Source organism: Podarcis bocagei (genome assembly GCF_964188305.1).
Source record: "Podarcis bocagei genome assembly, chromosome: 16".
Classification (NCBI taxonomy): Eukaryota; Metazoa; Chordata; class Lepidosauria; order Squamata; family Lacertidae; genus Podarcis; species Podarcis bocagei.
The window spans coordinates 38,733,810-38,758,460 of NC_138142.1; the positions used below are offsets into that span (position 1 = coordinate 38,733,810).

Consider the following 24,651-nt stretch of genomic DNA (forward strand, 5'->3'; position numbering starts at 1 on the left):
TTAGTGATTTGTTGCTTTATTATTTGCCATGCAGGCAAGGAGATTCTACAGCAATAGAGGAGTTAGGAAAAGAACAGAAGAGGGGGAAATGAGACAGCCCCCAGCGACACCACTGGAAATGCCTGATAGTCAAAGAGACAACAAGAGGGGTGAACAACAAGAGGGGTAAACAACAATAAAGGAGGAAGGTACATAGGTTGCAGCGCTGAGCTCAGCAAGGTGAGCGCAGGGAGTGGTCCGAGAATCCATTGCTTGTGGTAGTGGTGGCAGCGATACCTTGCACTGGGTTTCTTCAGCACTTGCATTCCATCGGGGAGCGGCTTGAGTTCTCACGGAAGGAATCCAGAGGAGCATGTGGAATCGCAGCATGACGGGCAGGGGGAGCAGGGGGAGCAGCGGCACTGACTGCAAGAGCAGTGACACCAGGCGTACTGGTCTCAGCATCTTGGGTATCAGCAGCAGCTTCAGCAGGAGGGGCGGCAGCGCTGCCTGCAGCAGCATCAATGGCATCATCAGTGTCCACAGCAGCAGGGGAGGGGTAGCAGGTGTAGAAGCAACAGTGCCCGCAACAGCAAGGGTGGCAACAGCACTGGTGGCAGCAGCAAGGGCAGCAGCAGCAGCAGCAAGGGGAGCCACAACAGGGGCAGCAGCACTGGTGGCAGCAGCAATGCTGGCAGCAGCAGGGGCAGCAGCAGTGCTGCTGGCAACAGCAAGGGGAGCAGCAGCAGTGGTGGCAGCAGCAGGGGCAGCAGCAGCACTGGTGGCAGCAGCAGGGGGAGCCGCAATGGGGACAGCAGCACTGGTTGCAGCAGCAATGCTGGCAGCAGCAGGGGGAGCAGCAGTGTTGCTGGCAACAGCAAGGGGAGCAGCAGTGGTGGTGGCAACAGCAGGGGCAGCAGCAGCACTGGTGGCAACAGCAGGGGGAGCAGCACGACATCTTTGCAATGGGGAAGGGAGGTGCAACTGAAAGAAACGAACCAGTCAGACACATCAAATTCCTCATATGTTGAAAGAAAGAGGTGGTTTCTCTCTGCCAGATTTGAGACTATATTATGAAGCGTCCTGTCTATGTTGGTTAAGGGATTGGATATTGTCGGCTGCCATTGTCCAAGGTTTTGATCTGATGTCTCCATGGCTATCCATCTAGAGCAGTGTTTCCCAGCCTTGGGTCCCCAGCTGTTTTTGGACCACAATTCCCATCATCCCTGACCACTGGGCTTGCTAGCTAGGGATGTTGGGATTTGTAGTCCAAAAGTAGTTGGAGACCCAAGGACAGGAAAGACTGAGGTAAAGCCTTCTTCTTGAGAACCAATGTGGAAGCACAGAATCTGGATTTTTGCCTGGTTATACCCTGGGCTATTTCCCACATTATGTGGGAAGAGAACCAGGGTCAATAACAATTGTAAAACTAATAGTGTAAGCCTTTGAGAAAACCAGGATTATTGGAGTGCTGCTCAAGATCTTAGTTCTCCTGCAATCAAGGAAACCTCAATACTAAACAAACCTTGCAATAAGACTCACCTTCTTCAGCAGGTGTTGGTACGGATGTTTGATCCAGTGAGGGAATGAATCTCTCCTGGTTGGTGGGACTTTTTATACATCTCGGTGCATCCTTCCTCAATGAGTGAGGCTCTACTTAAGAATGACTAGGCTTTCATTAAAGTTCAGCAGTTGGCCTCTGTCACACCGACATCCAGTGTGTCATCTTTGACTGTGTTCACATCCTTCATTTTAAACTGTGTGTAATTAAAGCTATTTCCCAGTAGCAAATCCGTAATTCCTACCCTTCAGTTCTCACAGCAGTGCTTCAAAATGAATTACATTGACATGAATGGAGATCACATGTGAATTTCTTCCCGTGATATAGTGCCTAAGGATTTTTAGACTTGCTGCTGGGGAGCATGGAAATCTTTTTATCACGCTAGTTATCTATATTTTTCTTTCTTTGTATTACACATGGCACATATAAGGCACCCGTGGATACTGAATATCAGACCACGACCTGGTAAACCAGGGTTCAGTTCCCCACTTGGTTATGAAGATTGCTGGCTGTGACATTGGGCCAGTCACTGCCTCTCAGCCTGAACTAACTGAGGATTGAGAGAACCAAGGGTGGGATATACATGCAACCTAGACAGCATCTTAAAAAGCAGAGACATCACCTTGCCGACAAAGGTCCGTATAGTTAAAGCTATGGTTTTCCCAGTAGTGATGTATGGAAGTGAGAGCTGGACCATAAAGAAGGCTGGTCGCCAAAGAATTGATGCTTTTGAATTCTGGTGCTGGAGGAGACTCTTGAGAGTCCCATGGACTGCAAGAAGATCAAACCTATCCATTCTGAAGGAAATCAGCCCTGAGTGCTCACTGGAAGGACAGATCCTGAAGCTGGGGCTCCAAGACTTTGGCCACCTCATGAGAAGAGATGATTCCCTGGAAAAGACCCTGATGTGGGGAAAGATGGAGAGCACAAGGAGAAGGGGACGACAGAGGACGAGATGGTTGGATAGTGTTGTCGAAGCTACCAGCATGAGTTTGACCAAACTGCGAGAGGCAGTGGAAGACAGGAGTGCCTGGCGTGCTCTGGTCCATGGGGTCATGAAGAGTCGGACACAACTAAATGACTAAACAACAACATACATGCAACAAACAAACTAATAAAGTGGTTTTTGTATGTCATAAAGTATGGTGAACCCAGATCACTATTCTTCTACTTTGCAGTTGTAGCATGTATCTAATAGCTTTACAAATATTTGCAATGAGATGGATTAATGTAGGAAACATCACACGTGTTTCTCACAATGGTCAAGAGCCTAAGGGTTTTATTAATGAAAAACCTCCTGACTTCTCACCAGTTGTCTCCAGAGGTCATCTGTTTCACCGTAATAAATTTAATGAACGGCTGAACACACGTGAATGGCATGTCTCACTTAAATGAGAGAGAATGTAACCATTTTAAGACTGGACATGGGTTGAGCAATTAGGATGGGATTTTACAATCCAGCACGTGGCTTTTAAAAGCACATGATTAAATCAAATAAACAAGTAATATTCAGTGTTATGTTGGAGGGGATGCCAGGAAACAGGGAATTATGTTCACATGTGGTGGGGGTGTAAATATGTACAATTGTTTTGGCAAAGGGTGTTTCAGGAGATAACAGAAATCACTGGGTTAAAGCCGACCAAAAATCCAGAGGTAGCATTATTAACAATTTACAATGGAGTGGAAGGTTTGCAGGCTATGAAGGACTTGCTCACAAATTTGCTGACAGCTGCACAAATTATTATAGCTAGGAAGTGGAAGGGGCAAGCAGAATAAAAAATGGAAGAATGGTATAAAGAGATCTGGGATATAGCTATTAATGATAAATTAACTTGATATGGAGGGTGTTTGTTGAATTTGTATTGTTAAAATGGAAAGGGGTCAGACCATCGCAAGTGGTATTGAAATTTGAGATGTTGGATAGTTACAATGGAATGGTCTCAGTGGTGGGGTACATATTTTTATTCTTATTTATTTATGATTATTACTTCGTCAAAATAAAATAAAAAAGTTTTAAGAAAGCACATGATTAGAGGGACTCAAATTTGGACAACTTTAACATGTTCTATACTGGGCTTCCCTTCATGAATATTTGGGAGTTTGATTTGGTGGAAGACAAATCCGTAGGCTCAAGTGGATTAAAAAAACGCTCATTCCAGCATTGCTTCAGTACTCCCGATTGCTGCTTTTTCCCTGGGCACAGTTCAATGGTCTGGTTTTAAATTTTCATTATGACCATCTACTGCTTTGTTTGACTCAGAAAGTATCCAATGGTTTCTTTGCTGAGGTACAATCAAGAGACTGACTTCTGCCCATGTTCACATTCCTAGGTTGGCTTCCTTTGGTCTCCAAGATCAATTCAATTCTGGTTTTGAATCACGACGTGCATTATATCACTCATGAGAGTAGCAAATAACCAGACTTGTGCAACAGTGATGGAATAAAATCAGGCCAGATCTTTCTTGACAGCAGCAGGCTGTCAGGAGTGTGTGCAGGAGCCAGGCCCTGTGACCAGTAGGGCTTCGCAGGACTGGGGCCTTCCTAAGTTTGTTCTGAAGAGGCAAGGCACAGCTGCACAGGTGAGGCCACTTGGTAACTCACTGCACCTGGTGGCAAGAGCGAGGAAGGGATATAAAGTCAGCATTTCCCGAAATGGATAGACTTAGAGAGGGAATAAGCATGGAAGGGAAGCTACCCAAATCCTTTTTTTCAATGAGAAAAAATTGTAATTTGATAGATATTTGGCGACTTAGACACCCATTGGACAAACAGTTTACTTATTATTCTGAACCGAACCAGTCAATGTCAAGGATTGATCAGATTTGGATCTCGAGTGAATTGACTCCAAGAACCCAACGGATAGAAATACAACCGAAAGTGATCTCTGACCATAGTCCAATAAAATTTGAACTAAAAGGCTTTGAGGAGAGAACTTTCAGATGGAGAAGGAAAGATTATCTCTTAGATGATCAGGAAATCATTGAAAAAGCACAAAAGAGGTTAACTGAATATTTTGTTGACAACTTGAACAAGGGTACAAAGATAAAAGTGGTTTGGGATGCAAGCAAGGCAGTGATGAGAGGATTTTTCATTCAGCAGAATTCAATTAAGAATAAAAACAGAGAAAAAGGTAAAAAAGAATTTTTGAAGCAGATAATGGACAATGAACAAAAATTAATCCAAAAACCCAACAATAGGAAAATAAAAGAAAATATCAAAGCTCTACAATCGCAGTTTGCAATGATAATAAATAGAGAAGTGGAATGGAATATTAAAAAACTGAGACAAAGAAGCTTTGAGTTCGTGAATAAATCAGGAAAATGGCTTGCATGGAAAACCAAAAAAAAAAAGAAAGGAACAAAATACAATAAACAAAAGAAGAGATAATCAATCCGAAGGAAATTAGAAAGGGATTCTTGGATTACTACAGAAGACTATATAAAAATAGAGAAAGAAACAATTTGAGGAAAATAGAGAGATTTCTGAAGGAGAAAAAGGTGCAGAAGATCCCGACAGATAAAAAAGAACAGTTGAATACCTCAATAGAAGTAGAAGAGATAAAAGAAGCAATAAAAGACTTAAAAAGGGGAAAGGCTCCAGGTCCAGACGGATTCACCGCAAGTTACTACAAAGAAATGAAATCTACTTTGATGATGCCACTGAAAGAAGTAATGAACAACATTTTAAGAGAAAGAGACATCCCGGAAACATGGAAAGAAGCATACATTACATTTATTCCAAAACAGGATTCAGACCTAACTCAAGTCAAAAATTACAGGCCGATTTCATTACTAAACACAGACTATAAAATATTTGCAGGAATCCTTGCGAAAAGAATGAAAAATATATTGTTAGAAATCATTCATAAGGATCAGGTGGATTTCCTTCCAGGCAGGCAGATGAAAGATAATATAAGAAATGTAATTAATATTGTGGAATATTTGTCTGCCAGGAATGAGAAACAAGCCATAATGATGTTTGTGGATGCGGAAAAGGCCTTTGACAATATAGCATGGGACTTTATGTTGAGAAACATGGAATATATGGAGGTTGGTAAAGAATTCTTTAATGGAATAAAGGCAATTTATACAGAACAAAAAGCCAAAATGATTATAAATAATGTAGTCACAGAAAAAATAAAGATATCAAAAGGAACAAGACAGGGATGCCCACTTTCGCCACTATTATTTATAACGGTGCTAGAAGTTCTTTTAAATTCGATAAGACAAAATAGGAAAATAAAAGGAGTGACAATTGGCCAAAATGAATATAAGATTAAAGTGTTTGCAGACGATTTGGTAATAATGATAGAAGAACCAACAAGTACAGCAAAAGAAGTATTGGAGGAAATTGAACAGTTCGGAAGAGTGGCAGGTTTTAGACTAAACAAGAAGAAAACGAAAATGATTGCGAAGAACATGGATCAAAGTGTAATTGAAATAATGCAACAGCAAACAGAGATAGAGGTGGTTAAAAAGGTGAAATATTTAGGAATATGGGTAACTCCCAAAAATATAGATCTATTCAAGAATAACTATGAACCAGTATGGAATGGAATAAGAAAGGACTTGGAGGTGTGGGGAAGAATGAAACTGTCACTTTGGGGCAGGATATCCACAATTAAGATGAATGTGCTTCCAAAGATGTTATTTCTATTTCAGACTATCCCCATAATTAAGGGGAATAGGATTTTCAAAGAGTGGCAAAGAGCGATCTCAATATATATTTGGCAGGGCAAAAAGCCGAGAATTCAATTTATGTTACTAACAGATGTGAGAGAAAGAGGAGGCTTTGCCCTGCCTGACTTGAAATTATATTATGAGGCATCTTGCCTTTGCTGGTTGAAAGACTGGATAAAATTAGAAAATAAGGAATTGTTAGACTTAGAGGGGTTTGACAACAGATTTGGATGGCATGCGTATTTATGGTATGAGAAGAAGAAAATCCATAATTCCATTAGAATTTATGAGTATAAAGAAAATCAATATGAGAGGCAATTGGATCACATATGGTCAATTGTTATTTAAAGAAGGGGAAAAATGGAAAATGAAATCATATGAACAGGTTAAAGAACATGTATATGATTGGTTGCATTACTTTCAAATAAATGAAATGTTTAGGAAAGATATTAAAGAAGGCGGTTATGCTGACAAGGATTCAACATTTCAGATTGAAATAATAAATAATGATCTCAAAACTTTATCCAAAATGTATAAGTTGTTGCTAGAATGGAATTTGAAGGATGAGGAAGTTAAGTCAGTAATGATACATTGGGCCAGAGATTTTGGCTATAACATACAATTTGAGGATTGGGAAAAATTATGGAAAGAAAACCTAAAATTTACAGCATGTATGACGTTAAAAGAAAATGTTATGAAAATGTTTTACAGATGGTATATAACACCAGTAAAATTAGCGAAAATGTATAAGACATGTAACAAGTCTTGGAAATGTAAAGATAAAGAAGGTTCTTTTTACCATATGTGGTAGGAATGTAAGAAAGTGAAAGGCTTCTGGGAAAGGATATATAATGAATTGAAGAAGATTCTAAAATATACATTTACAAAGAAACCAGAGGCCTTTCTGTTAGGAAATGAGATAAAGAGATAGGAAATGAGATAAAGAGAAAGGATTGTAAATTTTTCCAATATGCAGTGACAGCTGCAAGAGTGTTACTGGCTCAGAAATGGAAACAACAGGAAATACCGACGGTGGAAGAATGGAGAATGAAGCTGTTAGACTATGCTGAGTTGGATAAATTGACTGGGAAGATTAGATATTTAAGAGACCAAAAGTTCATCGAGTTCTGGGGAAAATTTGTGGAATATCTGGAAAGTATAAGTGAGGGACAGATAACGCTAGAGGGATTTAAAGAAGCACTGTAAAAGATTGAGAAGTATTGTTCAAAGGGAATAGAAAAGAAGGGTATAAATAATGACAATACAAACCTAAGGAATGCGTAATTTAAATAATGACTATGGATGATTTACGGAAAAGATGAAGGAAGTCCAGAAAAGAAACAATTTGTGAAAAACTGGATGTGAAATCAGTATGTGTTTTTGTTGTAAACTAATAAAAATTATTTCAAAAAATAAATAATAAAGTCAACATTTCCCTTTGGCTCTTTGCCACGGCAACACGTTTCCTGCCTTGCTGTGTTTGGCTCCTAACTTCTCGAACCTCGGACCCTTGACTTCGTGACTCCCTGCTTCCTGACCCTCAGACCCCTGGCTTCTGGACTCTCGTTCCTGCTCCCACCCCACCATCTTGCCCCCGGTCCCAGTGTCCTCAGCCGGGACTTCAATTGCCCATAGACTGGACTGTGACACAGGCAGGGCAAGGGTTGGAATGTCATTTGGGCCAGGATCTGTTAATCATTCCACAAAAACCCCATGTTGATGAAATGGGCCCACCAGGTTCGGACCACCCCAAACCCATTCCATGGGAGTCAGCCAGTGTTGAACCTTGCTGTGGTGCAAGTCAAGCAAGCAAGGTATCACTGAGTGACCAAGGTGCAGATTCCAATCAGGCAAACAACATTTTCCCACCTAACAAAGGCAGGCCATAATTTCACTGAGAGAAAGAGGGGGGGGGTGTCAACCAAGTGCCAATCTAGTTGAGAGGGGGTGGGGGAATCTTTTCTGCCCCTGTCAACCAGTGACCCAAAATTGCTCAGTGAAAGCTCTAACCTGAAGGTGGGTGGGCAGGAAGCTCTTGAGGCAAAAAGGACCCGAGCTCCATCGGAAGCAGCCTCACATAGGCTTTACCCTCCCCATTGTAAGGGATCATGGGACAGCTTGTTCCCATGAGCTCATCGCATGGGCAAGATACTGGACAAAATCTTGCCCCATATTTTGCTGCAATCTATGGGTCCCTGCATGAAGGAAGGATGTGTCAATGACATGCCAAGGAGAAGTTGGTTCTAAGGATAAATTGAAGGGGTGATAAATGTGACACAGCCATGGGGTTCCAATGTAGACACATCTTTTGATCTGGGCAGTGTTGACCATGTGATTACTATCAAGGACAATTTATGTTCATCCCAAGTTTTGACTTTGTTAGAGAAATCAACAACGTTTGGCTTCAGGAAATTAATTGTGTTAGGTTGGGCCCACTTCTCCAATCTGTTGGGGGCATTTTGAGTCTTCTGTGGCATTAGCTACGCCTCCCAGTTTGAATGAGCATCCCCTCACTTTCTTCACCCAAGGCATTTGGAAAGATGTTGAACAACAACAGGCCCAGGACAGAACTCTGCAGAACTCCACTTGCATTCCCCCCCCCCTGCAGGATGTTCTGGAAACATTAGCGAGACTCTTTAGATATGATCAGTCAACTAGCTACGAATCCATTATAAAGTAACTTGGTCCAGCCCACATTTTATCAGCTTCTCCATCAAAATATAATGGAGGGCTTTGTCATCTGAGAACTTCTGTTTGCAAAAGAGCTTTCCTACCACTAAGCTACATGCCTTCCCTTGGGGTCCTTTTCAACACTAAATTCTATGACTAGCTGGCCACAGATTCTCCAGCCAGTCCTTAAAGCACTATAATTGCCACGAGGAATTTGTCAAAAGCCTAACTGAAATCAAGACACACTATGACCACAGCATTCCCCTGATCCACCAAGCTTATACAGTGGTACCTCGGGTTACATATGCTTCAGGTTACATACACTTCAGGTTACAGACTCCGCTAACCCAGAAATAGTACCTCGGGTTAAGAACTTTGCTTCAGGATGAGAACAGAAATCGTGTGGTGGCAGCGGGAGGCCCCATTAGTTAAAGTGGTGCTTCAGGTTAAGAACAGTTTCAGGTTAAGAACGGACCTCTGGAATGAATTAAGTTCTTAACCCGAGGTACCACTGTAAATCAAATAAAAAACGAAATTAGATTCATCTGGCATGAATTGTTTTTGAGATATCTTAGTTGCATGTTAAGATCTGCCTAGCAACGAGGGACCACCAATTGGGTTGTTGTGGCTATTCAATCACTCCCACCCACACAAACAGTGAGGTAAGTCCTGATGATCTCACCACAACACGTGCCCTCTGTGAGGAGAACTCGATTAATCATAGAATGCTTTTCTAAGTGTTCACAGACCGACTATTTAATTATATGTTAAATAGGACTTTTCTAGGACTTTTCCTGGTACTGCTCTCAAGCTGACCAGTCAGCAGTTACCTGGGTCTTCTTCTGTCCTCTCCCACCCCCACCCCCTTTTGAAGATGGGAACAGCATCTGCCCTTCTCTAGTCTGCAGGGACCTCATGTTTTCGCCAAGAATTCTCAAAAATTACAGACAGAGGCTTTGCGGTTATATCTGCAAGCTCCTTCAGTACCTTGGGCACAGCTCATCAGGCCTTGCCATTTTGAATCCATTTAAAGTAGTGTTCCCTTGCCACCACTTTTCCTACCTGAGGCTGCACCATCTTTGCACCATTTATCATGTTTTCAGGTTGAGTACAGCTTTAATTTTAGGTGAGGAGGAGAGCAACATAGGTGTTGAGCAGTCATGCTTTGCCTCTGCCACCCAATAGCTTTTCTTCATCTTATGCATGCACAGGAACTACTACTTGCTCGTCTTTCCTCTTCTTCAAACACAGCCAAAGAAGCCTCTTTTATAATTCTTAACCTCTCTAAGAAGACTGTGCTCATTCTGGGCTTCAGCCTGCCTGACCGTTATCTTGCAACTGTTCACTACTTGTGTATACCCTTCCGTTATAATTCCCCGTTTCTTCCATTTAGTACACATGCCCTTCTGGAATCCTAGATCATCTGTTTACACTTAGACATCCACACTGGTTTCTTTAGATGCCTCCAACTTTTCTTTCTTGTTGGTATTGTCTGCATTTGTTCCTTCAATATTTCAGCTTTAAGAAACTCCCATCCCTCCTGGACTCCCTTCTCTTTGAGTTTTTCTGACCATGGGATCTCACCCAGCAGTTACTTTAGCTTTTTGAAATCAGCCCTCTTAAAGCTAAAGTACATGTCCAAATACATCCAGATTTCCTATATCTGTGTATCATTGAACCCAAGAGGACATGATCAGTTTCTCACAAGGTCCCCAGTACTTCGAATTCAAAGATCAATTCCTGCCTATTGTTGACGACTAGGTCTAATATAGATGATTCCTTGGTTGCTTCCTCCACCTTCTGGGCAATTAAACAATCAACGAACCAATGGAGGAATTTGAGAAGAGATCTCAAAGGAGATGGGGTTCTTGAAACAGTTGCACACACACCATTTGAATGGCAATGCCCCTCAACTTGGGGGAGCCCAGCCCCCTAAAATATTTTCTTGTGGGGGCTTCATAGGAGTTGGCTCCTATGAGACAGTGCCTCCTGCAGATAGCACCTATCAGGAAATCCCTACCACACACTGATTTAATCAGGTTTTACTTGTGGCAGCAAGTATTTTTGGAATTTTCTCCCATTACATACCAGACAGGTGCTTCTGAAGGGCATCTGTCCCAGATCTCAGACAAAGGACCTTGCTCCTCCTTGTGTTTGCTACACCCATTAATTCAAGGAGAGATAACAGCTAATGAACCTGGGATGTTATGTGTGTCATAAATGTGACCTTCCAATGAGATATGGCCCCCTTCCCAGTATTGTATGTGGGATGGAGATGTGCTCCTCAAGAACTCAGCTTCTGATCCTTTCTGGCCCAGCAGCCCTTCAGCTGGAGATGCTTTCCAAACAGATGACTTATGCAGGATCTATGACACATTCCCCATCTCAAGGCAAAAGAACACAAGAACACTCTACTGTGCTTTAGAATTTTATTAACTTCTATATGAACATATTTCTCCCCCACAGAGGAATTATTCAAAGAGATGAAAAGAGAATGACCCCCAGGACCACCATGATGATAAAGAGAAGACAACTGGCATGCCTCCTTGAAGGAAAACAAAGCAAAGTAAGAAGAAGATGAGAAGAATCCAGGGTTGTAGAAGGAGGCAGGAAAAAACTTAAGGCACAGAAACAGATGAATCAAAGGAGTCCACCAGCATTTAGGAGGCAGCAATTTTCAACGCTTCACTGAACTTCAGCAGCAGCAGCCTTGCTTAGGATAGCAGCAACAGGAACCACAGCCGCAAGAGCCACAGCCACAGGAACCACAGCCGCAAGAGTTGCAGCAGCAGGGGGAAGAGCAGCAGCAAGGAACGCAGCAACAGGAAGGACTGCAGCAGCAGCAGGGGCAGCAGCAGCACTTGCAGCAGCAGGGAGAGCAGCAACAATTGGAGCAGCAGGACATCTTAGCAGTGGAGAGGGAAGGTGGAGCTGAAAGAATTCAAGGGATTTCTCATTAAGCAAACACAACACAATATTAAGGACACCTTAGATATCCAAACATTACAGCTTAAGACCAACGTGAAATGTATGTTTAAAGTTTGCTACACATTGCATCAAGGAAAGGAATCCATAAAGGGGCCTCTTCTGAGTATCCCATGGGAACTCACTGGAAGTCAGGTAAACACATCTGAGAGGATGCTCTCTGAGCCCCCAACATCCTGTTAGGCAACAGATGACATGCTTGGCAGAAAAAAGACTATCTTAGATCCTGTGCAACACAATACTAGGCAAACCCTTCAAGCTTCCTTCTCTTCCTCAAGATGTCCTGCTGTTGCCAGTGTGGCTGCTCCCCTTGCTGCTGCAAGCAGTGCTGCTGTTCCCCCTGCTGCGGCTGTGGCTGTTGCAAGCAGTGTTGCTGCTCCCCCTGTTGTTGCAAGCAGTGTTGCTGCTCCCCCTGCTGCTGCTGTTCCCCATGCTGTGGTTCCGGGTGCTGTGGGTCTTCCTGTTGTGGCTGCAAATGCTGCTATCCTAAGCAATGCAAATGCTGAAGAACCCCAAGGGAAGCTCTCAATGTTTACAGGGAATCTACAGTTTATAGTCCATTGACTAATCCCACCACCATGAGTACTGACTTCAAGGGCTACTGCTTGATTCCTTACATTCATTCTTTATATCTCTCTGGAATATCCTTCTTTATCCTCAAGTTGTGTCTTCCTCTCCTCTTCTTGTTCTTTCCTCTTTGACTCGCCTGGATGTTCTCCTAGGAACCATCTCTAACAAGGCATTTCCCATGATGCCATCATGACTCTCTCAATGTGTGTGACTATTTCTCTTTCTCTCTCTTCTACATTTCTAATTCTTCTTTTATTGTACAATCTACCTGCTTGCACGGCAACTAATAAAATGGCAAAACGTCTACTAATGTCTTGTTTTATCTTTGCCTTAAATTGAGTTGAGGGGATGCTCAATGTGTGTGAGCAGCCCCTGCTTTGGATGTACATTATACCCCACCCCAATCGATGGCATTGAATGATCCAGGGGGGTTGGGGAAAATGCACTGCCACTTGAGTTATTGAAGGGCTACTCCAAGATGATGTAGGTAGATGATTCTGGGGTAGGTGGACCAACCATGTCATTGGACCATTCACATATATGGTATAGAAGCAATAGCAGAACAACTGTTCTGTAAACAGAATGCCCAAGGTTCAGCCACTGACATCTCCAGTTAGAAAAATCTCAAGCAGCAGTGTTGCCCACTTTCAATCTCTGCTTACATTCTTCTTGAAGACACCTCAATGGAGTCGCTGTAGGACACTGTACAGTAGTGGGCTAGTTGGTCATTTGGAGGGGTCTACTTCTGTCCTTATGACTGCGTTCCAGGTCATTTAAGAACATGCAAACATGTGGTTGGACTAGATGATTCTTGGCTCCCTTCCAACTCTAAGATTCTATGATTCTAAGAAGAGCTTGCTCAATCAAATCAATGGCCTGTCTAGTCCAGCATTCTGTCCTCACAATGGCGAGCCAAATGCCTATAGCAGGCATGTCCAACAGGTGGATCGTGATCACTGGTAAATCATTGGCTCCCCAAAAAGAAGTTTAACAACTGTGGCTCCCCTAAAAAAGCTCCACATTTTACCTCCTCCCTGAAAAACTCAACAACTTTGACCTAAACCCCCCAAAAGGGGGTAGATCACTGCCAGTTTTTAACTCTGTGAGTAGATCGCAGTCTCCTCTTGGGAGTTGGCCACCCCTGTCCTATAGCACACAATCAGGACACAAACACCAGAGCACTGTGGTTTCCATCAACTGGTATTAAGAACCATTACTGCCTATAACTTGGAGACATTGCACAGCCATGTCTGGGAGTTTCCACCTCCATGAATTTGTCTAATCCTGCTTTAAAGCCATCTAGGTTGGTGGTCAACACGGCCTCCCGTGGGAGCACCTTTCATTGTTTTAGCTATGCACTGCATGAGGACCTCCTTCTTCTCTGGGATCTTCCAGCAGTCAGCTTTTAGACAATGAAAGGTAAAACACAGGAAAACACAAACATGATCTTACATTGCCCCAAATGATGAGAGGCTGGAAATTTACCTGGTCGGCTGAGGATAAGTACATTCAAATGGCTACTAGTTCAAATCAGCCTCAATATCCCTCCATCCTTCAATTATTTAACAAAATAGTACTCCCAAAATTCCAATATTCTACCTATTTTGCATGGAGGCATTTCATTATAAGATGGACACTGACTGGCATCAGCTCTCCGGAGATGAACTTAGACCTTACTGCATGCCAAATAGCTGCTCTACCACAGAGCTTTGATCCTTCCTTCCTAAATGCCCTTTGGTGTTTCCTCCCAATTCTATGATTCTATTATTCTATGAATTTCTGGTGGCAGGTTCTCCATCCCATCATCAAAACACTACTGCCATGGGTGACTTTCTCCAAAGCCTTAGTTAAATCAAGGTACACTATTTCCACAGCAGCCCCGTCATCCACCAAGCTCGTAAATCTATCCAAAAAAGAATTGAGATTCACCTAGCATGAACAATTTTTTTTGAGAAATCCATGTTGAGTGTTAATAATCGCAGCAGCCTTTTCTATGTGCTCATAGGTCAACTGTTTAATTATCTGTGCTATAATCTTTCCTGGTATCGACGTCAAGTTGTCCAGTCTGTAGCTACGTGAGTCTTCTCCCCACATACAAACTGTTTGAAGATGGGAACAGCATCTGCCCTTGTCCAGTCTGCAGGGACCTCACATTTCCTCAATGGATTCTCAAAAATTCTGGACAGAGGCTCTGTGGTTATATCTGGAGGCTCCTTTAGTACCCTTGGGCACAGCTCATCAGGCCTTGCCAATTTGAATCCATTTAAAGTAGCTAGATGTTTCCTTGCCACCTCTTTTCCTACCTGAGGCTGCAGTTCCTTCCTTGCACCTTTTATCCTGTTGTCACCAGGTTGAGTTCTGCTTTAATTTTAAGTGACGGGAGGGACAATGTAGGGGTTAAGCAGTTTCACCTCCTTCACCCAATAGCATTTCTTTGTCCTCTTCACCCAGAGGACATACTGCTTGCTTGTTCTTCAAACATAGCTGATGAAACCACTTTTGTTATTTCATTCTGTCTTGCAAGACCGAGATCATTCTGAGCGTTTGCTTCCCTGGCCTTCATCTTGCAACTGTTAGCCACTGGTGTATACCCATCCTTCATGTTTCTCATTTCCTCCATTTAGCCGATATGCCCTTCTGAAATCTCATCTCTTCTATAAGCTACTTATGCAGCCCCACTGGTTTCTTTAGATGCCTCCAACTTTTCTTTCTTGTTGGTATTGTCTGCATTTGTTCCTTCAATATTTCAGCTTTAAGAAACTCCCATCCCTCCTGGACTCCCTTCTCTTTGAGTTTTTCTGACCATGGGATCTCACCCAGCAGTTACTTTAGCTTTTTGAAATCAGCCCTCTTAAAGACAAAGTACATCTCCAAATACATCCAGATTTCCTATATCTGTGTCTCATGAAACCCAAGAGGACATGATCAGTTTCTCGCAAGGTCCCCAGTACTTCCAATTCAAAGATCAATTCCTGCCTATTGGTGACGACTAGGTCCAATATAGATGATTCCCTGATTGCTTGCTCCACCTTCTGGGCAATGAAACAATCAGCGAAGCAATGGAGGAATTTGAGAAGAGATCTCAAAGGAGATGGGGTGGTCGAAACAGTTGCTTTAATCAACATTATCAAAATATATTAGGCTGGATCCATGAGTAGCACTCAATATGATGCAGTTTAAATTATCACCTCTTCCCTTTTATAGCCATCCAATCAATGTGGTTTGAAGGAGGAAGATCAGGGATGCCAACCTGAATAAAATATTGTGGAGGCCTAGATATGCTCTACCCCACATGAATGCACACACACCATTTGAATGGCTATGCCCCTCAACTTGGGAGAGCCCAGCCCCCTAAAATATTTTTTGTGGGGGCTTTGTAGGAGTTGGCTCCTATGAGACAGTGCCTCCTGCAGATAGCACCTATCAGGAAATCCCTACAACACACTGATTTAATCAGGTTTTGTGTGAGGCAGCAATTATTTTTAGAATTCTCTGCTGTTACATACCAGACAGGTGCTTTTGATGGGCATCTGTCCCAGATCTCAGACAAAGGACCTTGCTCTTCCTTGTGTTCACTACACCCATTAATTCAAGGAGAGATAATAGCTAGTGAACCTGGGATGTTATGTGTGTCATGCATGTGCCCTTCCAATGAGACATGGCCCCCTATCCAATATTGCATGTGAGATGGCAATGTGCTGCCCAAGAACTCAGCTTCTGATCCTTTCTAGGCGAACAGCCCTTTAGCTGGAGATGCTTGCCAAGCAGATGACTTATGCAGGATCTATGACACATTTTCCATCTCAAGGCAAAGGAACACAAGAACACTCTACTGTGATTTAGAATCTTTATTTACTGCTGTATGAACATATTTCTCCCCCATAGAGGAGTTATTCAAAGAGATGAAAAGAGAATGACCCCCAGGACCACCATGATGATAAAGAGAAGACAACTGGCATGCCTCCTTGAAGGAAAACAAAGCAAAATAAGAAGGAGATGAGAAGAATCCAGGGTTGTAGAAGGAGGCAGGAATAAATTTAAGGCGACTTCCGGGTTGGCGCGATCGGGAAATGGCGGATTCCCTCCGAGCTCCGGAGGGAATCGGCTCAGCGGTGGATGGGTCTTTGCCGTGCCGGCGACACGGGGACCCTTAAAAACCGCAGGCGCAGAAGCCTGCGGACTGAAGACTCGGCAGGTGCCTTAAGCGCCCCCCCTGATTCGCAATGAGCCTTTTTAAAGGCTACGGAGGGGATACAGGGGACGGCGTGGCACTGAGAGTCGACCGCTACCGCCGCTGAGCGAAGCCGCGAGCCATAACTGGAGAGCGCTGACTTCCTTCCTTGAAATTCGGACTGAAAAAAGAACCCGTGAGTAATTTGGAACTGAACTTTAAAATTTTTACCTTCTGAATTTGAGACGACCGGGGGGTGTGCCAAAAGGAAGTCCCCACACCCCCCCTTGCAGACGATCCAGAGCAACGAAACAAGAGCTAAGCTGGAGTGCCTACCCTGTAAAGGGTGAGTTTTAAAAAGACAGTAACTTCCAAGATTTAGAAAGGTAAATTTGAGCAGGAGAGTGGAGTGTTGGAAGAGTCTTTGTTTTGTGGCAAACAACCCTCCCTCCCGGGCCCGGGAGCGACCTGCTTTGGAGCCTGTATAGAGGAGCAGAATTTGACAGCTGTCAAAAGCTGTCAAATGGACTATTAATAGTGAAAAAAATCGCTGTTTAAGACCTCTCCGGATTAAAAGGAGTTACAATTGAACTAAAATTTTGGGAAACAAAGAAACAATAATAGGACAGAGGATTGTTGGAGAAAAGATTACTCAGTAACCAGATCCCCTCTAGGGGGAATTCTGTGGAATTACAATGGCTGTGGGTGGAAAGATACTGAGAGAAATCGAAAGGATGTTTTCACTGGTGGGAACCTTACAGGAGCAGACTACAGCTATGAGTAAACAATTGACGACCTTGGATTTGGAAACAAGTAGTTCTGCTGAATGTAATGAGGGCCTGAGTGAGAAAGAACCCACAGCTGAATTCGAAACTATAAACAAAGAAGAGGAGAAGACAAAACAAGAAAGAGAACAAGTTATCTGGGAAAATACTAACCAGAAGCCGACATCTGGAGAACACAAGCAAGGAGACTATTGGATTAAATCTACTTTAAGCCTACGAAAGATACAGAAGACGAAAGTGGAGGCCCTGGGACTTTATGGAATTCAGGAACTCGAAATAAAGAAGTACAATTGGGGCCTCCACATAGACTTTGATTTTGACTATCACCAAGACTTAGGCCTTGTGGAAATTCCTCAGCAGTTGCCTTTAAATATGGGAAGAGACTATGGACTGATTGGATTGATGGTTAAGGAAATCTTTCGAGACTCGATGATAGACAAAAAGGACTACCAACAAAACTGGCGGAGAGGGACTGAAAGAGATTTGAGAGCCTCGGATGTGCAGAATCCAGGCTAAAAACTGTTATTTTGGACATGTCTTGGGAAAGGACGCAAAGCGGGGATGGGAGGGAGGGAAGTATTTAAATTCAAACAACACTCAAGACCAGGGGGTTTAGTAATAAGAAAATTATGTAAGAAAAAATGAGAAATCGAGGGAAGAGAATTGGGGTCCAACTTAGGGAAAATTCATTTTTGTTTTTTATAAAAGGACTAATACTAAGACGGAAGAAATGCCAACTTGCTGACACAAATCTGGGAACAGGGATGCAGGGGAGGGGGTGGGGGGAAGTCAAGGACTAGGGTTAGAAAATAAGATTTTCGGGAACTATTCATGTTTGTTGTTTTTTATGTTTGTTTTGGTGTTATGTGTGTTGTTTGTGTTTATATAAAATGTGAAAACCCAATAAAAATATTTTTTTTTAAAAAAAGGAATAAATTTAAGGCACAGAAACAGATGAAACAAAGGAGTCCGCCAGCATGGAGGAGGCAGCAGCTCTCAACATTTCACTGAACTTCTTCAGCAGCAGCCTTGCTTAGGATAGCAGCAACAGGAACCACAGCCGCAAGATCCACAGCCACAACAGCCACAGGAACCACAGCCGCAAGAGTTGCAGCAGCAGGGGGAACAGCAGCAGCAAGGAACGCAGCAACAGGAAGGACTGCAGCAGCAGCAGGGGCAGCAGCAGCACTTGCAGCAGCAGGGAGAGCAGCAACAATTGGAGCAGCAGGACATCTTAGCGGTGGAGAGGGAAGGTATTGCTGAAAGGATTCAAGGGATTTCTCATTAAGCAAACACAACACAATATTAAGAACGCCATAGATATACAAACATTACAGCTTAAGACCAATATGAAATGTATGTTTAAAGATTGCTGCATGTTGCATCAAGGAAAGGAATGCATAAACTGGCCTCTTCTGAGTCTCCCTTGGGAACTCACTGGAAGTCAGGTAAACACATCTGAGAGGATGCTCTCTGAGCCTCCAACATCCTATTAGGCAACTGATGACATGCTTGGCAGAAAAAAGACTATCTTAGATCCTGTGCAACACAATATTAGGCAAACATTTTAGTCCTACAATGCTGAAAGAATTCAAGCCTAAAGGCAAGATCCCAACTTCTCTTTGAATGAATAAAAACATGTGTTGTAAGAAATGGCATTTGCAAGAGACCTGGGTGAGATTTTCAATCCCTTGCACCCAAGAGATAAGAAGGTTTTGCATTAGAATTAGCATCTAATTAGTACACTTTTATCCATGCACAACTCCCATGAGGCAGGGAGATTTGCCACCAAAAATAAGAAATATTGTGAACCAGTTTCATTGCAAAACCAGAGCTGTTAGACTACATCCTCAAGACCTGAAGATCTCTTGAAATCTAAGGAACCAAAAGAATGAAGACAGAACATACCTTTTTCAGTGATAAAATTCGTGTGGATGTTGGATCCAGTGAGTGAATGAAGAACTCCTGAAAGGTAGGCCTTTATATACCCCTCTGTGAATCCTTCCGCAAGCAATTATGCACCACCCAATGATGACGAGGTCTTCATTAAAAGGCCTCTACCACACAATCATCTGGTGCGTGATTCTTGACTCTGTCCACATCCGTCCATTTTTAAAGGCAGGCTATTAAAGCTATTTGGAAGTTGCAACACTGTAATTCCCTCTTCTCTCCAAAGGGGGCACTTATGGAATTGCTTTAAATCAATTATGTTGAGATGAACAGGAACCATATGTCTTTCTCTCTGAGATCTGGTGCCATAGGGTATTAGCTTTTAGATTGTTAACCCGTGGACATTCTTTCTGAGTACAGCATGCAACATGTACTCAAGGCAGGCCCATTAAAATTCATAGACATGGCTAACTAAGGTTTGTTCAATGCTTCTACTCTAAGCAAAACTTCTAGATACAAGCCATTTATTTTTGCACGGCTCAGATGTCTGGTGCAAATTAGGCTGTGATATTCTTTCTGTGTGACAGAATCCTGGAAGATAGTCATCGGAGGCAGCCCAAATGTTTCGCAGTAGTCTAGCACTTAATTTTTGCTGTAGTAAACATTTGTGAAAGCCACATATCAAATCAAAAAAATATGGGACTGCAGTTGTTCACCCTCCTGTTCAGCTAACCAAACAGCCACAATATGGTGGCAAATGCTATTCATGTTTGCTCATTGCTGATAAATATGTGTTATGATCATCAAATAACAAGTCCCGTGGATCATGGTCTGCGTTAAACCTTGATGCTGCCCCACACCATCATCTGGGGCATGACATCCGACTGTATTCACACACACACACACACACACACACACACACACACACACCTTTTAAAGAATATGATTAAAACTGCATTCTGGAAACACTGTAATTCTCAGCCCTGATTAAAGGGGCAGTTTTGGGACTGTTTTTAAAAATAATTACGCTGAGATGAATGGGTGCCGTGGGAATTTCTCATTGTGATCCAACACCTTCTTTTAGCAGGAAATACCATCGGATCTTCTGACTCTACCCCCTGCCCCAAGCTCTAAGGATCTGACGTTTGGATCCATGGGACGTTATTTGATCCTCATAACACATATTTATCAGCAATGAGCAAACGTGAATAGCATTTGCCACCATATTGTGGCTATTTGGTTAACTGACCAGGAGGGAGAACAATAGCAGTCCCATATTTTTTTGATTTAATATGTGGCTTTCACAAATGTTTACTACAGCAAAAATTAAGTGCTAGACTACTGCAATACATTTGGGCTACCTATGATGCCTGTCTTCCAGGATTCTGTCACACAGAAAGAATATCACAGCCTAATTTGCACCAGACATCTGAGCCATGCAAAGGTAATTGGATTGTATCCACAAGTTCTACTTAGAGTTGAAGCACTCAAATGAATAAACCAAAGTCAGCCATGTCTATGACCTTTAATGGGCCTACCCTGAGTACATGTTGCATGATGTACTAAGAAACAATCGCCTAAAAGTTGTGTCCACAGGTCAACAATCTAAAAGCTAATACCCTATGGCACCAGATCTCAGAGAGAAACATATATGGTTCCTGTTCATCTCAACATAATTGATTTAAAGCAATTCCATAAGTGCCCCCTTTGGACAGAAGAGGGAATTAGTGTGTTGCAACTGCCAAATAGCTTCAATAGCCTGCATTTAAAAATGAAGGATGTGGACAAAGTCAAGAATCACGCACCAGATGATTGTGTGGTAGAGGACTTTAATGAAGACCTCGTCATCATTGAGTGGTGCATAATTGCTTACGGAAGGATTCACAGAGGGGTATATAAAGGCCCACCATTCAGGAGTTCTTCACTCACTCACTGGATCCAACATCCACACGAATTTTATAACTGAAAAAGGTATGTTCTGTCTTCACTCTTTTGGTGCCTTAGATTTCAAGAGAGCTTCAGGTCTTGAGGATGTAGTCTAACAGCTCTGGTTTTGCAATGAAACTGGTTCACTATATTTTTTTTATTCTTGGAGACCAATCCTGGCCTCCTGCCACATGGGGAGGTGTGCATAGAGAAAAGCGTAATTTCTTAGATGTTAATTCTAATTCAAAACCTACTTTTCTCTTGAAAACCCCATTTCTTACAACACATGTCTTTACTGATTCAAAGAGAAGTTGAGATCTTGCTTTTAGGCCTGTATTCTTGCAGCATTGTGAGACTAAAATGTTTGCCTAATATTGTGTTGTACAGGATCTAAAATAGTCTTTTTTTCTGCCAAGCATGTCATCAGTTGCCTAACAGGATGTTGGGGGCTCAGAGAGCATCCTCTAAGATGTGGTTACCTGACTTCCAGTGAGTTCCCAAGGGAGACTCAGAAGAGGCCACTTTATGCATTCCTTTCCTTGATGCAATGTGTAGCAAACTTTAAACATACATATCATGTTGGTCTCAAGCTGTAATATTTGGATATCTAAGGTGTCCTTAATATTGTGTTGTGTTTGCTTAATGAGAAATCCCTTGAATTCTTTCAGCTCTGCCTTCCCTCTCCACCGCTAAGATGTCCTGCTGCTCCAATTGTTGCTGCTCTCCCTGCTGCTGCAAGTGCTGCTGCTGCCCCTGCTGCTGCTGCTGCAGTCCTTCCTGTTGCTGCACTCCTTGCTGTTGCTGCTCTCCTTCCTGCTGTTCCCCCTGCTGCAACTCTTGTGGCTGTGGTTCCTGTGGCTGTGGCTGTGGATCTTGCAGCTGTGGTTCCTGTTGCTGCTTTCCTAAGCAAGGCTGCTGCTGAAGAAGTTCAGTGAAGTGTTGAGAGCTGCTGCCTCCTCCATGCTGGTGGACTCCTTGGATTCATCTGTTTCTGTGCCTTAAATTTATTCCTGCCTCCTTCTACAACCCTGGATTCTTCTCATCTCCTTCTTACTTTGCTTTGTTTTCCTTCAAAGAAGCATGCCAGTTGTCTTCTCTTTATCATCATGGTGGTCCTGGGGGTCATTCTCTTTTCATCTCTTTGAATAACTCCTCTATGAGGGAGAAATATGTTCATATGACAGTTAATAAAGATTCTAAAGCACAGTAGAGTGTTATTGTGTTCCTTTGCCTTGAAATGGGGACTGTATCATAGATCCTGCGTAAGTCATCTGCTTGGCACGCATCTCCAGCTGAACAGCTGCTGGGTCAGTAAGGATCAGAAGCTGAGTTCTTGAGGAGCACATCTCCATCTCACATACAGTATTTGGAAGGGGGCCATGTCTCATTGGAAGGGCACATGCATGACACACATAACATCCCAGGTTCACTAGCTATTATCTCTCCTTGAATTAATGGGTGTAGCAAACACAAGGAGGAGCAAGGTCCTTTGTCTGAGATCTGGGACAGATGCCCTTCAGAAGCACCTTTCTGGCATGTAACGGCAGAGAGTTCTAAAAATAGGTGCTGCCACACATAAAACCTGATTTAATCAGTGTGTTGTAGGGATTTCCTGATAGGTGTTATGTGCAGGAGTCACTGTCTCATAGGAGCCAACTCCTACGAAGAAAATATTTTAGGGGGCTGGGCTCCCCTAAGTTGAGGGGCATTGCCATTCAAATGGTGTGTGTGCATTCATGTGGGGTGGGGCATATCTAGGCCTCCACAATATTTTATTCAAGTTGGGATCCCTGATCTTCCTCCTTCAAACCACATTGATTGGATGGCTATAAAAGGGAAGAGGTGATAATTTAAACTGCATCATATTGAGTGCTACTCATGGATCCAGCCTAATATATTTTGATAATGTTGATTAAAGCAACTGTTTCGACCACCCCATCTCCTTTGAGATCTCTTCTCAAATTCCTCTATTGCTTCGCTGATTGTTTCATTGCCCAGAAGGTGGAGCAAGCAATCAGGGAATCATCTATATTGGACCTAGTCATCACCAATAGGCAGGAATTGATCTTTGAATTGGAAGTACTGGGGACCTTGCGAGAAACTGATCATGTCCTCTTGGGTTTCATGAGACACAGATATAGGAAATCTGGATGTATTTGGACATGTACTTTGGCTTTAAGAGGGCTGATTTCAAAAAGCTAAAGTAACTGCTGGGTGAGATCCCATGGTCAGAAAAACTCAAAGAGAAGGGAGTCCAGGAGGGATGGGAGTTTCTTAAAGCTGAAATATTGAAGGAACAAATGCAGACAATACCAACAAGAAAGAAAAGTTGGAGGCATCTAAAGAAACCAGTGGGGCTGCATAAGTAGCTTATAGAAGAGATGAGATTTCAGAAGGGCATATCGGCTAAATGGAGGAAATGAGAAACATGAAGGATGGGGTATACACCAGTGGCTAACAGTTGCAAGATGAAGGCCAGGGAAGCAAAAGCTCAGAATGATCTCGGTCTTGCAAGACAGAATGAAATAACAAAAGTGGTTTCATCAGCTATGTTTGAAGAACAAGCAAGCAGTATGTCCTCTGGGTGAAGAGGACAAAGAAATGCTATTGGGTGAAGGAGGTGAAACTGCTCAACCCCTACATTGTCCCTCCCATCACTTAAAATTAAAGCAGAACTCAACCTGGTGACAACAGAATAAAGGTGCAAGGAAGGAACTGCAGCCTCAGGTAGAAAAAGAGGTGGCATGGGAACACCTAGCTACTTTAAATGGATTCATATTGGCAAGGCCTGATGAGCTGTGCCCAAGGGTACTAAAGGAGCTCGCAGATATAACCACAGAGCCTCTGTCCAGAATTTTTGAGAATCCATGGAGGAAATGTGAGGTCCCTGCAGACTGGACAAGGGCAGATGCTGTTCCCATCTTCAAACAGTTTGTATGTGGGGAGAAGACTCACGTAGCTACAGACTGGACAACTTGACGTCGATACCAGGAAAGACTATAGCACAGATAATTAAACAGTTGATCTATGAGCACATAGAAAAGGCTGCTGCGATTATTAACACTCAACATGGATTTCTCAAAAAAAATTGTTCATGCTAGGTAAATCTCAATTCTTTTTTGGATAGATTTACGAGCTTGGTGGATGACGGGGCTGCTGTGGAAATACTGTACCTTGATTTAATTAAGGCTTTGGAGAAAGTCACCCATGGCAGTAGTAGTGTTTTGATGATGGGATGGAGAACCTGCCACCAGAAATTCATAGAATAATAGAATCATAGAATTGGGAGGAAACCCCAAAGGGCATTTAGGAAGGAAGGATCAAAGCTCTGTGGTAGAGCAGCTATTTGGCATGCAGTAAGGTCTAAGTTCATCTTTGGAGAGCTGATGCCAGTCAGTGTCCATCTTATAATGAAATGCCTCCATGCAAAATAGG

The 24,651-nt window shown here is 42.9% G+C and overlaps 1 protein-coding gene and 2 long non-coding RNA genes across 3 annotated transcripts; 1 reads left to right on the top strand and 2 right to left on the bottom strand.

Annotated features, from left to right (window-relative positions):
• On the bottom strand, window positions 1–2,920 carry PRR27 (proline rich 27; the record flags this gene model as incomplete). Its single annotated transcript, XM_081174315.1, has 3 exons — window positions 1–963; window positions 1,522–1,576; window positions 2,850–2,920. The coding sequence occupies 3 exons, from the start codon at window positions 2,918–2,920 to the stop codon at window positions 130–132; spliced, it is 960 nt and encodes a 319-aa protein (XP_081030441.1). The 3' UTR covers window positions 1–129.
• A 13,354-nt stretch (window positions 2,921–16,274) lies between these two features.
• LOC308576364 lies at window positions 16,275–19,357 on the bottom strand. Its single transcript, XR_014003191.1, has 3 exons — window positions 19,309–19,357; window positions 18,347–18,659; window positions 16,275–16,490 (listed from the first exon to the last, which is right to left on the bottom strand). It is a non-coding gene; the product is annotated as an uncharacterized lncRNA (long non-coding RNA).
• A 1,784-nt stretch (window positions 19,358–21,141) lies between these two features.
• LOC308575045 lies at window positions 21,142–22,422 on the top strand. Its single transcript, XR_014002690.1, has 2 exons — window positions 21,142–21,261; window positions 21,885–22,422. It is a non-coding gene; the product is annotated as an uncharacterized lncRNA (long non-coding RNA).
• The last annotated feature ends 2,229 nt before the right edge of the window (window positions 22,423–24,651 follow it).